Raw genomic sequence first — 16,495 nt, 5'->3', positions numbered from 1 at the left:
TCAAGATCAAATGTGTAAGTTCAATGAAATTCTGATGTAGTGGAGCAGAACAATGAGGAGACAAACCTGCAATATAATTTTTTTTTGCAATGTCCCTTATGTTCCTTTTTCCAGCAGCTCGTCAACATCAGATGCTGCGCCTGAAATTATTTGTCTTCACAATTCACAAACTGGCAAAAATCAATCCGTGATAATGCCATAAAATACTGAAAGGGAAAGACTTGAACTTTATCAAGTTTCATCCTTCTTTTACATGAACAAAATTACCAAAGCATGTTTGCTCTGGATATTTGTCTCTAGATGCAGGAAGTGAAGAAATAGAAGAAAAAAATTTTAAAGGAAGACCTGAAAAAATCCAACACTGACCATAAAGGCAAAATTAGTCAGTCAGATATGAAAAAGATCTGATAATTGCTACAGTCATCCACATGGAAAAATGCATTCCTACTTAATACACTTCTTTCTTAATCTGAAAAGAAAACAACAGAATGTGTTCAACCTGATGAAGATACCATCCAAGAAGGCAGAGAGAAAAATGATGAAGACTCCAAAGGAAAATATACTAAGTGAATTGGATAGAGTGTGAGAGTGTATGTGCTTCTTAAAACATGTGTAGGCTCTCGTCAGGAGTAAAAACAAACCAAATAGTGGGGGAAAAGCACAGCCCTAGCCATTAATAATGTAACTAATGTGGTTCTCTTCTCTGTTTTCCAATAGGGTATAGCACATGTCACTCCAGATCATCCAGTTTTTCTGATCTCTGCCATAGGAGAAACACCTCAGTGGGAAGTACGTCTACAGGAATTGGAAGTATTCTAGAGCCATGTGAAGAGACTGAACCAAAAGTAACTGATGATAATTTTGATACTCCTGTTAAAGATATATCTTCAGAAAAACTCAGCAGGTACACTTAACATAACTTGAAAGGCTTCTTATAGTGACAGTACTCTGAATTAAATATATTGACAATTAGTTTTTAGAATCTCTAAATGTATTTATCCTGACAGGCATCCAGTGAAGCAAGACTCTGTAGAGTCACAACTGAAGCGGGTTGATGCCACCAGAGTAGATGCAGATGATATAGTTGAAAAAATATTGCAGAGTCAAGACTTCAGTTTAGACTCCAGTGCAGAAGGTATATATGGGGAAAACAAGTAAAAACTTGAAAAGATGATGTACAGTACAGTAGAGACCCAAATGCACTAATTTAATGAACACTTCCCCCCCCCCACCCCCACCCCCCCAGCTCCTACTTCCAGTGCGGGTGGGGTGTATTTATAGACCATTCCAGGAAAACTCCTGACTGCTGCTGTCTCCTTAGAGGCAGGGAAGGTTGCTGGGCTTTGTGCCACTGGGGCTCATCACTTTAACTAAGTCTGTGCCGAAAAGGGCAGGGGCAATCCTACAAGAAAATTGCCTTCCCTGAAGCACAGCTTATTATGATTGGGTCCCAGTTGTTTTCAGATGCAAACGTTTTTAAATATCGTTTACAAAGTTCATGGATTTTAAAATGTTTTTTAAAAAGATTCTTTAGAGAATATTTGTTTGGCAACATTGATGGTGTCATATTTAAACATGTTAACTTCTTTCCTTTGTAGAAGAAGGGCTGAGATTATTTGTGGGCCCTGGGGGAAGTACTTCTTTTGGAAGTCATCATCTACCCAATAGGTATGTAGTTTGAACCATTAATACTTGTTAGGTACCAGTTAGCAAAAGCATATTGTACTAGGTTTTTATGAATATTTTGTTTCTGATATGTGCCAGTTCCATTTTCTCAATGAATCAGATGATATGGATAATACAAGGCAACATTTTCAAACCTGGATGCTCAAAGTTAAGTTCCTAAATCTATATTTAGGCACCCAGAGGTGCTGAACACTTGGAAGCTGGGGTTGCTCAGCATCTTGGAAGTGACCTGAGTTTCAGTCTGGGTATCTGAATGTGTATTCAGAAGCCTAACTGTAAGCATCCAGGTTCGAAAATGTTGGCCTTATAGACTTCCTCTGGGTCTAATTATTCCGTAGGCTAATTGCTCTCAGGAAGCCTTTTTCCTGTCAGTCTTGACTATTTTTTTAGTATCTAAACTCTGATATTTTCCTGATACTCAGTTTATTTTTCCCTTCAATTTAATCCCACAGCTGCTACTCTTATTTCGATATAATTAATCTTTTTTCTCTGTGTTTTCATACTTCAAATATTTGTAAACTCTGAGATGTACCCTTCCCGCTTCTTTCATTTTTGATCTCTCAAGCAGACTATACAGATACAGGTTTCAGAGTGGTAGCCATGCTCGTCTGTTTTTGCTGATACAATGAGGAGTCCTTGTGGCATTTTAGAGACTAACAAATGTATTTGGGCATTAAGCTTTCGTGGACTAAAACCCACTTCATCAGATGCATGGAGTGGAACATAAAGTAGGGAGATATAAATACACAGCACATGAAAGGACAGGAGTTGCCTTACCAAGTGGAGGGGGAATGCTAACGAGACAATTTAAGTTGGAAGTAGGCAATTCTCAATAGTTGACAAGAAAGGGTGGAAATCACTTTTGTAGTGTTAATGAACCAATGTAAACAAGGTGGCCCGTTTCAAACAGTTGACAAGAAGGTGTGAGTATTTAGCAAGGGGAAATTTAGTTTTTGTAAAAACCACTAGGAGTACTTGTGGCACCTTAAACTAAATCACTTTGTTAGTCTCTCTGTAGTGACTCATCCACTCCCAGTCTCTATTCAGGCCTAATTTGATGGTGTCCAGTTTGCAAATTAATTCCAGTTCTGCAGTTTCTCGTTGGAGTCTGTACTTTGAAGTCTGTTGTTGAGTGACCAGGGAGATTGAAGTGTTCACCTACTGGTTTTTGAACATTATAATTCCTGATGTCAGATTTGTGTCCATTTATTCTTTTGTGTAGAGACTGTTCGGTTTGGCCAATGTACATGCCAGAGGGGCAATCCTGGCACATGATGGCATATATCACATTGGTAGATGTGCAGGTGAACGAGACCCTGATGGTATGGCTGATGTGGTTAGGTCCTATGATGGTGTCCCTTGAATAGATATGTGGACAGAGTTGGCACTAGGGTTTGTTGGGGTTTGGTTTCTGGGTTAGTGTTTTTGTTGTGCACACACCACACAAGTGACAGTGTGCTCTGTAAAGGGGAAAGGGGTAGCAAGAGACTTAATTCTGTGTCCAAGGGCTACCTGGTCCTGCAGTTCAGAGCTGTGAATTGCAGTGCATGCTAGCATGCTGCCTTCTGATTGCCCTGTTTGGACACTGGTGGCATGAACTAAAAGGTAATTTGCATTAACATAGTCCTGTTTGAAAGAGGGCTGTGTTCATGTGAACTAGCAACCTTTTAGTTCATACCAGCAGCATCCACACAGGATAACTAGAGCTCAACAATTCGGTGCATGCTGCAATTCACACCTCCATAGTCTGCACTGAGGGTCTGTGTAGACATAGTCAAAGACTAATACATGACACCATCCAATAATTGACTACAGGTGCCTCCTTGTAACCAGATTGAGGGAACTGATGCTTTTATTTCTTCTCTGATAAATAATACAACTTTACTGGCTTTGTGAGACTTAAGTGTTTTTTAAACAATAGGCCATACATAACCACTGTGTAGTAGGGAAATATCATCTGTTGTACTTGCCTGAAAATATAAATCTATTATAATATATAAATGAAAACAATTATTAATCAATGCCATAAGGCATTTTCTAACCTGCATGTTCTGCTGTTGTACTATAACAGTTTTATACATTCAAATAGACATCTGAAAACACTTTTCATTTTGTTTTTTCTCTGAATTTTTAAGCAAACAAAAATTCCATTGTTCTATATTCAGTATTAGTTAGTATCTTCCACTTAAATTAGAACTGAAAACTTATTTTGCATTATTTTTTCAGGGTAGGATCCGGAGCATATGAGCAAGTGGTGATTAAACGCTAGAACAGCAGGACTTGAACAGAAGAATAGTTGTAGAGTTCCTCCATGGATAATTAAGAGGTGTTCATTTAATTCCAACAGTTATCAAAGTTGATGTGATGAGATAGACTCTTTCAAGAGGGGAACTCACATTTGGTCTGAATTGTCTGAGTACCTCCTGCTCATAAAAGATCCTTCATATCTACAGTGGTATAAAGGCAATTTTTAGTATCTATGCCTTGTACAAGTGTATAACCATTGTTGTGACTGTTACCTAATGTTAGTGGATTACTTGCTTTTGTAATTTATGTGTAAAACATCTTGTGGAAACCTGATAAATGGTGTCTACTTGAACATAGTTTTATATAGAAGTTCATTAGTGATGACGATGTGTTCTGTTTGCAACTTGGCTTTCAGAAGAAGCCCCTTAGAAAAAAATTAGTCTTAAATTAATCTAGTTCAAAACTTAAATTCTACCATTAGAAATAATTCTTCATAAATAACTTTTAAAATATTACTTGCCATTTCAGTGCTATAATGGCTAATTCCTTCTATCAGGCCATAATTAATATAAAATGGGGTTAATGCTTCCAAGAAAACAACTTAGTTGTGCTTTAAGATGTCCTATTTGTTTCAGTAATATTAAACTTGTAAATGCATTGAGCATAATTAACTGTAAGGTTGAGTAGCAGATGGTAGAGACAAATATATAAAAGCAAAATACAAGTGACTAGGTCTAATAACATCAAACAATATGTGTTGCTACTTGTAAATAAAATCTGGTGTCTTAAGTGCATCAGTATGACTTCTGGCCCTATGTAAATGACAAAATATATTTAAAATTTCACATCAGAATTACCAAATCATAGTAAAGCACTCAACAAGCTGGTCTTGTATGCCTGAGGATAGTATGATTTTATGGTTTGGGGTATAAAACTTTAATCTCGGTAAGTGAGATTCAGCTGTCTAAACAAAAAGTAAAGCTTCTTCCAAATGTGATTTCAATAACACATGAACCTTAAAGCTCAATGGAAGATAGTGTCAAGTGAAAAGTAGTCAGCAGCTTAACACCACTGTGAACACGTTTTTCTAGCTTAACCCTTTGCAGTTGGGTAGTATATCTCTTACAGCTGAAGGTGCCTTGTTCCTGCGGGTGGGAGATGGGGAGGGAAGGATGGATTACCAAATGAAGCTTTTAAGAATAAATGGACATCTAGACTAACTATTGCCAATATAATTTACTAACAGAAGCACTTTATATAGTATACATGCACTCTGCAGTCTGAAAAATCAATCTCTGGGCAAAGGCCTCACCTTTTTTGTGTAGAATCACTAACAGCTTCACTATCTGTCCATTGTTACACTTTGAGGCATGAAACATTTTGACCAAAATGTACTGTACTTTAACTTGCACAAATGGAATGGCTTGGTCTAAAATGTATTAGTTTTAGCAAAAGGTGAGAATTAAAGATCTTTTAACAAAAGCATTGTTTTGCTGACAGCTGTAAAAGTATTTGCTTATTTTTTTAAAAAAGATTTCTGGTGGAATGACAATCTAACAGTTGAGGTTTAGATGTATTTTAGTACTAAATTGCAGTAGAAAACCTAGTTTTGCTGAAAATTAGCCATACAGTTTACCAATATGATCAGATAGGTTTGAATGAATCAAAACAATATTGTGGCCATTTTATTCTTTAACACTCTGAAGGTTTCAAATTCTTCTCTGAAACAATTGGTATTTAGGTTCCTTCTCTGGAAGTAAAATTTGAAGTCTTAATTCTTAGGCTGTATTAAGAAAATTTTGTTTTACATGGTTTTTAATAGGTTTTACTTTTTCATAAGTGTATAGTATAAACTGTTCATTATTGAACTCAATGTTTTATTTATATTAGCTTAAAGGAAACCTTAGAGTTCAAATTTTGTTGAATACTGTTAGATAAGAGCTATTTCTTCTTAATTATGGTATTTAAAAGGAGTATTTTTCTATTTCCCATTGCTTGTAATTTTTTTAATTTGGACTATTCTAATGGGTAAAACGTATTAAATACAACTTGTTTGTAATAACTGCAGTTAGAGTGAGATTGTGGGGGAGATGACAAAATGCTTACAAGAAATGTAAAAATGATCCTTTCATAAAAAAGTTGCCATTAGTGTGTGTTTACATCATACAGATAAAACATGCCAGTTTCTGTTTTCCAAATTTTTGAATAGAAAGTATTGATAAGGTTACTGGGTTTAAGTTAAAGCTGAGAAATCATAGCAACAAAGTATGAAGGGTGGTTTTATGAAATGGACAAAACTTTTTGCAGTACTAAATTGTTTATGGAGAGTGATGGTGGAGCCTAAGAGCACCAATGCTAGCTTTATAGCTCATTCTAAGGGGCACACGACTTCAAATGGGGCCTATTTTTTTCCTGAAACTTAAGGATGTTGGTTTTGTACACACTGATTTAAACTGACTTTTACTCCTATAAAACTATCCATAATTTGCTTGTTGCCACAAACCAGTAACTCTAATTTTTAAATGCTTCTAGTTTACGTTTGCAGTCTCTTTATATGCAAGGTGCCTAATATCACATCTTGCTATTTCATCCTCTTTAGCATACTATGCTTTTTTTAAAAAGCTAAATCAATGAATCCAGTCCTTCAGCTAATGTTATTTGATAGACATTTACCAGACTTTATTAAAAATGTACAACTGTAAAAGACCATTTTTAAGCACAAAAAGCAGAACTTGAAGTGTCCTTAAAGAATTTGAGGAATAGGAGCTGGCTGCTACTGATTCTTTTCTTCAAATAATGTAATCCATATTTTAATAATATAAAATGCATATTTACAATTCACAGTTTATAAGGGCAGAAGCTAACCCCATAATGTTGATATTTAGAGGAAAATAAGTTTGTGAGTCCAAAGAGCAGGCTGGTTTCAGATAATTTTATTTAAAATACTCAGGCATTTCTAGTTAATCTAGTAACCAAAAATGCCCCTCTCGTCCTTCTGGCTTTCCTAATGTTATTTCAGTAGAACTGCTTCGTTCAGCAACAAGTGCCATTGTCCGTTAGTTCAGAGGAATCTTGAACGTTTGGCATTTTCCATAAAACCTAGAAAATTGTTGAAAAATGTAGTTTTGATTGCATTGATATCAATGGGTCCAGCATTTGGTTGAGGTACAGCATGAGTTACTACAGATTGATGTGTTGATTCAGTGCCTGGGAGTTGAAATAACATTCAGCATCATTAATCATGTAGTGTACAAAAAGCATGGGGTTTAGTTATAACATTACAAGTATTTAAGCCCTCTGTATCCTCTGGATTCCATACCTAATTTTGACAACTATTCATGCAAAGTCCATTATGTCCCCCAGCAGGATTTTTTTGTGCATTGAGTAATAAGCTATTTGTACTCTGTTTCAGTGTGAAGAAATAAAGCCGTAATTACCTCTCCCTTCGCGTTGCAAATTTTTGCATTTTTATGTCACTTATTACTATTGCAGCAAGCTGTGTAACTGAAAGCCAAACTGCATATATAACTTGCAAATGTGGTTTTATTTACTCCCAAATTGGATTTTGGTGCATGTCTTGACAAAACTTGTCAAAAACAAGAAAGTCATTAGATGGTGACAGGCTGAAATTATTATTATTTATTTATTTATTTTACTTGTGGAAAAATGGGTAATTAAAGGCTGCCTTCTTTAAAATTCAATTGTACGAACACTTATGTAGTATCTTACCTGGTAAATTTAGCTTTTAATTCTGTTTTCAAGTACACAGATAACTAAAGCCTATGCAGTAGGCAGTTTGTGTAGCTTGGTTGAAGTCATTTGTCCTCCGGCCACATAAGATTTTGTAGGGGGGAAACATTTGTATGTAAGTCAAAATTTGAATAAATCTCCATTGTATTTTGTTGGTTTATTGTTCACACTTAACAACAAAACTCTCCACGAAGTGATTCCTTAAGTATGTCTCTTATACTTGGAGAATGACCTTCATATTTAGGTACAGTACTTAATTGTGTAAACTGTATTATAGTGAAATCTAGGGAGACTGATATAGTAAAATCTGTTTTTCTAATAAAATGTAAAATTTGTAATGTAAAAATGGCCTCATGTAGACAATTAAAAATCATGTCTTCAGCTTGGAATGTGTTTTTTAAAAACAAGTGCTTGTTGAGATTAAAAGAATCTAGTCTACTATAAAGTAAGGAAAAATGTAGATTTTCTTTCTTGGGAAGGACTACTAGAAAACCTTCTTAATGGTTTTGGGATGGATTCCTGGTGTTCCCTCTTCTGACCAGGAGTAGGTAGATAATTTTGCTTTCTCTCCTGACTCTTTGGGGAAATACACATGTACTACTTGCCCAGAAGAATTCTGTTTGAGAGAGGGGGTTGTTCAAGTATAATCTAATAGGCAAATGAGCATTGCATAATGAGCTGGCTAAATCTCCATCTTATTGGGGCACAGCAAGTTCATTTTAGTGCCAAGCAGGTCACAGTAAAGATACTGTCCTATGCTGCATTTCTGATGTAAGCAGAGTCAGGATGAGCTCTACCCTGACATCTGGTGGTGAATTATGGCGAGTGTGGAAAAGAACTCCAGGGGCTGATCTTGTTTGCATAGGCACACCCACTCGCCTGGCATGAAACCACAGCAACTCAAAGTGGTTACTTTGGCTGGTGTGGGATCCCCAGTTTCTCTGTTATTGGGGCAGGAAGAATAAAGTTCTGTGAATCAAGGCCAGTGGAACTGTTGTATGACAGAAGGACTGAGTGAGTCATTCACCATTACCTAGGTAGCATTTGCTTGTCAAGGGGCATGGGTTACAAAACCCAGTGAATTGAGAGAGGATGGGGACAGGTATTGGTACCTGGTGGTGTGGGTCCCTTTTGTGGGCCTGAAACACCAATTGCACCTCCTCCTCTCTCCACTGTTGAATGTCAGAGCTAACTTTGATTCCCTTAGGAGTCTAGTTACAGACTGCTGAGCTGAGTTCACTTTGGGCCAATAGTGCACCTGCACTGGGGCTCCCCTACTACTAGCTGAAATCACTAAGAGCTGAAATCACAAAAGAGCTAAAGCTATTTAAGAGCTGAGATCACTGAGGCTATGTTAACTAGTGGAGGAGCCTGAAGCTATATTGCTAAGCTAACTTAGCTTAGCGGGGGTGAGCGGCGGAGAGCGGCTCACAGGTCGGTGAGCGGCGGAGAGCGGCTCACAGGTCGGTGAGCGGCGGAGAGCGGCTCACAGGTCGGTGAGCGGCGGAGAGCGGCTCACAGGTCGGTGAGTGGTGGAGAGCGGCTCACAGGTCGGTGAGCGGCGGAGAGCGGCTGCCAGAGCAGTTCGTGGGACGGCAGGAGTGGGACTGCGGGTGGAATGGAGCAGTTCGTGGTGAAGGCTGCGGTGGAACCCCACGGAGAAGCAGCTGGTTGGCCTCGGATCACGTAAGGTGCCCCTTAACACCCTGCTCACCCCCCCCTTTTGAACTCTGGGGCTGCACTGATCATGGACAGAGACTTTGGGGGGTTGTCGGACTTTTGGGACTTTTGTGATTCTTGGGTTGCTGGACCCAAGAGACTTTGGGATGGGTGGACTTTTGGGACTTTGGTGATTCTTGGGTCGCTGGTTTCAAGAACCAATGGGAGAGGACACGGCCCAATTTGCTGGGGTGGGTCTTCGCTCATGGTTTGGTCTAAGAACTCTAGTTCTGGTGTTTTTCCAATTTAATGCTGATGTTGTTTACCTCATGTTATTAAACAGTTTCTGTTACACTCAGACTCCGTGCTTGCGAGAGGAGAAGTATTGCCTCTTAGAGGCGCCCAAGGGGTGGTATGTAATTGTCCCAGGTCACTGGGTGGGGGCTCGAGCCGGTTTTGCATTGTGTTATTGAAACGGAACCCCTAGATACAGAACCCGGCCCTTGTTGCTGCCAACTTAGATGGGCAGAAGGGTTACACTTATATGCACCCCTTTGCCATCTTTAAAAATATATTTAAACTGACTCTTATAATCCTAAATCCCACTGCTCACTACAAAAGAGAGCAGCACCATCTCCACAAATTACTTGAAAAAGTTAGAGCCGTAGAGATGAACGATGACTAAAACTAAGCCCGACCGTTTATGCAAACGGTAAGCAGAAATTTATAGTAGGAAAAAACCAAAGTTCCCTTTCAAGTAAAGGTACATCAGTAGTTCTTTACCCAGCACTTGACATTCTTCAAGCACACAACTCAACTTGCTATTTTTTTTAAAAACCCTGATACTTTTAAAATCCTTCACATACCGGGCAGAACTCGGTTTAAATTAAATATGAATGGCAAGAGGTTATACTGAAAAGGGGGGGGGGGGAAGTGAGAAAGTTTTGTCAAGAAGGGAAAATGAGGTGGTAAATTAAAAATCAATCTTTGCTGGATAGATGATAGCTTACTAAAAAAGAGGCAGTTTTAAGCCTAGTGTTTCTTTACCTCTTTCTTATTACTCATTATGACAGCACAGTAACACTATTCTTGAATGTAAAACTCTGGCCTGGTGATAGGACCATAGATAATTGGCACAAATGGCTCATGAAAATATGCCTGGCTATTTTAGCAATAGGGTCCATTCCATGCTACCCTTGCACAGTGAGGAATTAAGTTACTGCACCATAGTTGGCTATAGAAAATCAAAAACAAATGCATCAGTATACTTTTGGATATTGGTAGCAATAAGAAAACTCAAACTCAGATCCTGTTAAGTTTTCTCTCGAGACACATTTGTTTTAAATAAAAAAAAAAAACAAAAAAAAACCTTTTTGATTATGGACAGGATTGGTAGTTTGTGTAGTGGGCTTTTTTAAAAACAAAACAAAAAAAAACACTACTCCCTCTGCTTCTGTCCCTTTGTCTTATTTACTCACTCTCTTCCTTGGTGTTTTGTGTGTGTGTGTGTGTATTTTTTTATATATAGTAGGATGTAAAATGATCATTACTATGGTAAGTTTAATTCTGGAGTTAGGGGAGGAAGAGACTACCTTTTAAGGAACAAGAAATATGAATGTGTAAACACATTTGTTTTGGGGGGGCAAGAAAAAGATGGCTATGGCTGCAGGGAAGGGGAATTTTCCTTCTAATGAAAAAAGGGGGGTAGATGGGACATGAAATACCAGGTCTTACACCTTAGTACTGAATGCTTACATTTTACTATGTAACTGCATTCTCAGATCAGACCTGCCACAAATGGATAACATTTATCATCAGGAAGAGTGGGAAGTGATTTATTACTTAACTGGATTTGTGTGTTAAACCACACATCGTCAGGGCAGGGCCTAGAAAATCTAGTGATGATATAAATACCAGCACACTAATCCTACCTCCTCCTGGAATTTTTCACAGTTAGAGCTAGCAAATACATAGAGGTTTGCACTGCATAGGGCAGCAGATTCTCATGTAGCACCTTTCCATATCAAAGGCAGTAATGAGGATTAGTGAGGGCATCTACTTACATTTTAAGACTTTCTCCTTTTGGGTATAATATAGTTTTTTTGCTGATGTTCTTCAAAAGCTACTTGACTTTAAATATTGTACCCATCTTCAGCCCTGTGCATTTTTCTAAATTAACCAATTAAGCTTGGTCCAAAGTGGAAGTTATAGTTGTACGTGAACTTGGTGACTACAACTAAGATTGTTCTTACATTTGGAAACAGGAATGTTGTGTTCAGGGCTCAAACACCTCTTCCTTGCAGATAGTCAATATTCTCCTCTACTCTCTGATGTATCTAGCATTATGTGCTAGCACAAATTTACTCTTTTGGGGAAGGAAATTTTTTTCCCCTTTAACTACACAGCTTCCAGGACATTGACTTTGATTTCTGTGGTAGTACAGAAATAAAGCTAAGGATAAAGCATGATTTTCCCATCCATTAGCAGATTCAAAGCAGGTGTAAATTGAGATTGTAATAGGTTTAAATTAATTAAAAATAGGAAGAGACCTATTTTATGATGGTGTAATACTTCCTACTACAAACACAGTGATTGTCATAATAGGAATACTATTTAGCTCATATGGTGCTTTCAATCTATAGACCTCAAACCACTTTACAAAGAGATAAGGATAATAAGAATATAGTATCAAGACAAACTCTTTTAGACAGTCTAACACAGGGGTCGGCAACCTTTCAGAAGTGGTGTGCCAAGTCTTCATTTATTCACTCTAATTTAAGGTTTCGCGTGACAGTAATACATTTTAACGTTTTTAGAAGATCTTTCTATAAGTCTATAATATATAACTAAAATATTATTTACTTTACATACAACAAATGTTTAAGAAACTTCATATAACATTAAATTAAAATGCAGAACTCCCCGGACTGGTGGCCAGGACCCGGGCAGTGTGAGTGCCACTGAAAATCAGCTCGTGTGCCGCCTTTGGCATGCATGCCATAGGTTGCCTACCCTTGGTCTAACATGTGAGTCCCAAACAATGACTGCTAAGAGAAGTGTGCCATCTCCTGGTCAATGACAGTGTCACATGAAGACTGAAATTTTTATTCTGTACACCCCTTTGGCTTCCTCATTTATAGTATTAGGATTGACCTTTTATATGGCCCAGATTTTAAATTAGTAAGTAATCTAACTGAATGCCTATATTTAAAACCTCTAAAATCAAACTGATTATTATGAAGAGTCCTGTTTATCATTACAGGAAATTCTGAGGGAAGGCTTTACTATACTAGAGAACTACACTAGTTTAATTTAAAAATTGCTCTGGTTAAACCAGTACAAACCCCATAATGTAGACCTACCTGAATCAGTTTAACCTTTGCTTATGTCAGTTTAACTCAAATCTGTAAATTACCAACTTAAGCTAAATTAATATAAGACTATGGCTGCACTCCAGTGAGAGCTCTCCTGTTGACTTAATTAATCCACCCTTAACGAAGCAGGGAAGCTAGCTCAGGTCACAGCAGAGATGAGAAGCTACAGCTTACACATCCTGGGTGTCAGCGAGAGCAGATGGACGGGATCAGGAAGATTAGCAGCAGCCTCGGGAGAAACTTTGCTGTTTTCTGGATGGGATGAAGGACAACACCATGAGGGTGTTGCCATCCTTTTGAAGAAGGGAGTGGAGCATTCCCTGCTTTAATGGAAATCTATCAGCAGCAGACTCATGAGAGCCAGACTGAAAGGGAAACACAATATCACCCTGATTCAGTGTTATGCTCCAACAAATGACCGTGATGAAGAAGTAAAGGACAAATTCTACCTTACACTACAAGAAGCGTTAGAGAGAGTACCACGCCACAACCTAACTATCGTCATGGGAGACCCGAATGCCAAGGTCAGTAAGGACAACACAAAAAATGACAGAGCAATGGGAAGACATGGGTGTGGCACTCTGATGAAAATGGAGAAAGGCTTGTTGATTTCTGTAATATGAATGACCTAGTCAGCGGTGGAACCCTATTTAAACATCGTGAAATTCACAAGCTGACATGGTGTTCTCCAAATGGCAGAGATAAGAACCAGATTGATCATATCATGATCAATGGCAAATGGGGACGCTCACTGACAGATGTGAAAGTGAGAAGGGGTGCAGATGTTGGCACCAACCATCACCTTGTGACAGCCTCCATCAAGCTAAAACAGAGATGTGTGGGACCACCAAACACGGGACATAGACATTATGATATTGACAAGCTAAAGTCCCTTGAAATACAGAAAGCCTTCATTCTGCAGTTAAAGAACAGGTTTCAAGCACTTGCAGATCTTGATGAAGAGGAGGGGAATGCAGATGAGGAGATCAACAAGAAGTGGGACAAAGTAACAGCAATTTATAAACAGAGCAGTGAAGCCTGTCTAGGCTACAAGCAGAAGAAAAGGAAGGAGTGGATTACGTGGAATGCCATAGAAACCAGATGAGCCCTGAAGAAAAAAGTTTTAGACACAAAATCCCAAAAGTTAAAGGACAAATACCACGAGCAGTACAGCAAGGCACACTGGGAGGTCAAACGGCATTATATTGATAATCTGGCAACACAAGCAGAGGATGCAGCTGCTTGTGGTGAACAAGGAACAGTCTACAAAATGACGTGGCTTATCAGCGGTAAACGGAAGACACCAACAAACACTCATCAGGAACAAACAAGGACAGCTACTAACAACCGAAAAAGAACAAGAAATGTGCTGGACAGAGATTTCAAAGAATTGCTGAACAGGGAGCCACCTAAAAAGGAAGCAAACATCCAGGAGGCAGAAGAAGATCTTAATATCAATGCAGACACCCCAACTAAGGAAGAGATCATTCAAGTCATTAAATCCTTAAAAAATGGGAAAGCTCCTGGCAAGGATAACTTGAATGCAGAATTGTTCAAGGTAAATCCTAAATTAGCAGCATCTATTCTGGCGCCTCTATTTACATCAGTCTGGGAAAGGGAAAAAGTGCCAGATGAGTGGACCAATGGGGTTATAGTGAAGAAACCAAAGAAAGGAACTCTCAATTATAACTGGTGTGGTATCAAACTTTTATCTATGCCAAGCAAAATATTGTGTAAGATCATAGTCCAGCGTATATCAGAGGCAGTTGATAGCGTTCTCAGAAAAGAGCAAGCTGGTTTTCGGAAAGGGCGTGGATGCACAGACCAGATAGATCTACACTCTATGAAACATAACAGAACAGTGCTTAGAATGGCAACGGCAACTCTACATAAATTTCATAGACTTTGAGAAGGCTTTTGATAGCATTCACGGGACCAGCCTATGGCACATTCTGTGGGCATATGGAATTCCTTTCCGTAGAATCAACGTCATCAAAAGCTTCTATTTCAACTTTACATGCAGTGTTGATCAGTGAGCTCAGTTTTGAAGTCAAAACAGGAACACGTCAGGGGTGTGTCATGTCTGCAATCTTCTTCAACATTGCCATCGACTGGGTAATGCAGCATACAACAGAAGACATGCCAAGAGGCATTAAATGGATGCTCTTCTCATCCCTTGAAGAGCTGGACTTTCCAGATGATGTCGCTCTCCTATCATATATCTAACACCATATACAAGAAAAAACAACTAGACTCAACACATTCAGCCAGCAAATTGGACTGAAAATCAACCGCAATAAGACAGATATCATGACCTTTAATATTGCCTCACCATCACCAGTACAGATAGAGGATTATGTTCTCACCAATGTAGAAACGTTCACGTACTTGGGCAACACCATCAGCCAGGACGGTGGAACAAGCCAGGACATCGGAACAAAATCAGTAAAGCCAGGACCACCATCAGGAGCTTAAATACGGTCTAGAAATCAAAATACAACACCAAAACCAAACTCAAGATTTATCAGAGCTGCGGACTTTCAACACTACTTTCTCATTCCCCAGCATTCTACACTATAAAGTATGACATGTCCAAACTGTCTTCATTTCATACAAGCTGCCTCAAAAAAATCCTCTGTATCTTTTGGCCCAGAACAATCTCAAACCAAGATCTCTTGACCCAGTGCAGCCAAGAGGATCTGAGCACTATCATTGCCAGGAGCCACTGGAGATGGATTGGCCATGTGTTTCGGATGGAAACTGATTCCATCAACAGAGTACCAATAAGATGGACACCTGTAGGCAAGCGAAAATGAGGCCTCCCGAAAACAACATGGCGAAGAGCTGTGGAAGCTGAGCTGAAAAACCTGGGGCACAGCTGGGGAACCACTGAAAGACATGCCAGAAACAGACAGGAGTGGAGGAGCTTCGTCACTGCCCTAAACATCAGAGGCGTAATAGGAACGTGATGATGATGATCGAGCAGTGGTAGCATTGTCGGAGGGAGAAACTCTCTTGCCAACATAGCACAATCCACACCAGTCCTTACATCAGTTTAACTTAAGCCACCCCCCTGAGTGACATATCACACTCCTAAGTGACATAAGTGGTATTGTAGACATAGCCTAAACCATGGTTCTATCACTGATTTGCTGTAATAGCTTGGGCAAGTCACATGACTTCACCATGACTCTGAACACTTTTACAAAGAAGCTTACCTACCTACCTCACTGGGATTTATATGTCTTAACATTTATGAGGTGGTTTGTCTTCCCATGAAAGGCATCACAGAAGCACAATTTATTTATTCTTGGATTCCTTCTTCTCCCTTTAAGATGTTAACATCCAGTACTAAGTCCTAACAGTCAAGATTATAGAAGGAAAAACTAATCAATGCTGCTCTGTGTAAGTTGAGTTTTTTGGAGGATATTATAAATCCTTTGGGATAAAGGTAGCCAACCCACTATTCACATACACCAATTTCCAACTGGGTTTACAGAACAAAATGTTAAGGGTCTGATCTTTCCAAGAAAAGTAAGTGTTTCTATAAGCACCCCTATAATTAGATGTAATGTAACATAACATTCAAGGCAAATGTTGTTCCAATTCTGCCAGAACCACCTGTTCCTTATTTTAAATGCCTAGGCTACAAAGTACACTAAATAAAGAAATACCAACAAGAAAAAACAGAGTGGGGAAGGAAGGAAGGGGGCGGGGGACAAAAAACCTTAACAGATATAGTAACTGCTAAATGTGCCTTACAGTACATCACTGAGTTG

At 38.8% G+C, this 16,495-nt stretch overlaps 1 protein-coding gene across 3 annotated transcripts in view; it reads left to right on the top strand.

Annotated features, from left to right (window-relative positions):
• Positions 1–8,128, top strand: part of EEIG2 (EEIG family member 2) — a 52,373-nt gene extending 44,245 nt beyond the window's left edge. For 2 of the 3 annotated variants that reach the window (XM_054036568.1, XM_054036570.1), the window contains exons 8-11: positions 718–904; positions 981–1,135; positions 1,599–1,668; positions 3,913–8,128. In XM_054036568.1, coding sequence (XP_053892543.1) covers positions 718–904; positions 981–1,135; positions 1,599–1,668; positions 3,913–3,955 — 455 coding nt within the window. In that variant the 3' untranslated portion in view covers positions 3,956–8,128. The remainder of the gene's footprint in view (positions 1–717; positions 905–980; positions 1,136–1,598; positions 1,669–3,912) is intronic. The other variant, XM_054036569.1, reaches the window with a different exon arrangement.
• The last annotated feature ends 8,367 nt before the right edge of the window (positions 8,129–16,495 follow it).

Source organism: Malaclemys terrapin, chromosome 8, assembly GCF_027887155.1.
Source record: "Malaclemys terrapin pileata isolate rMalTer1 chromosome 8, rMalTer1.hap1, whole genome shotgun sequence".
Classification (NCBI taxonomy): domain Eukaryota; kingdom Metazoa; phylum Chordata; order Testudines; family Emydidae; genus Malaclemys; species Malaclemys terrapin.
The sequence above is the reverse complement of the archived record's forward strand: the minus strand, read 5'-3'. Positions and strand labels throughout refer to the sequence as shown.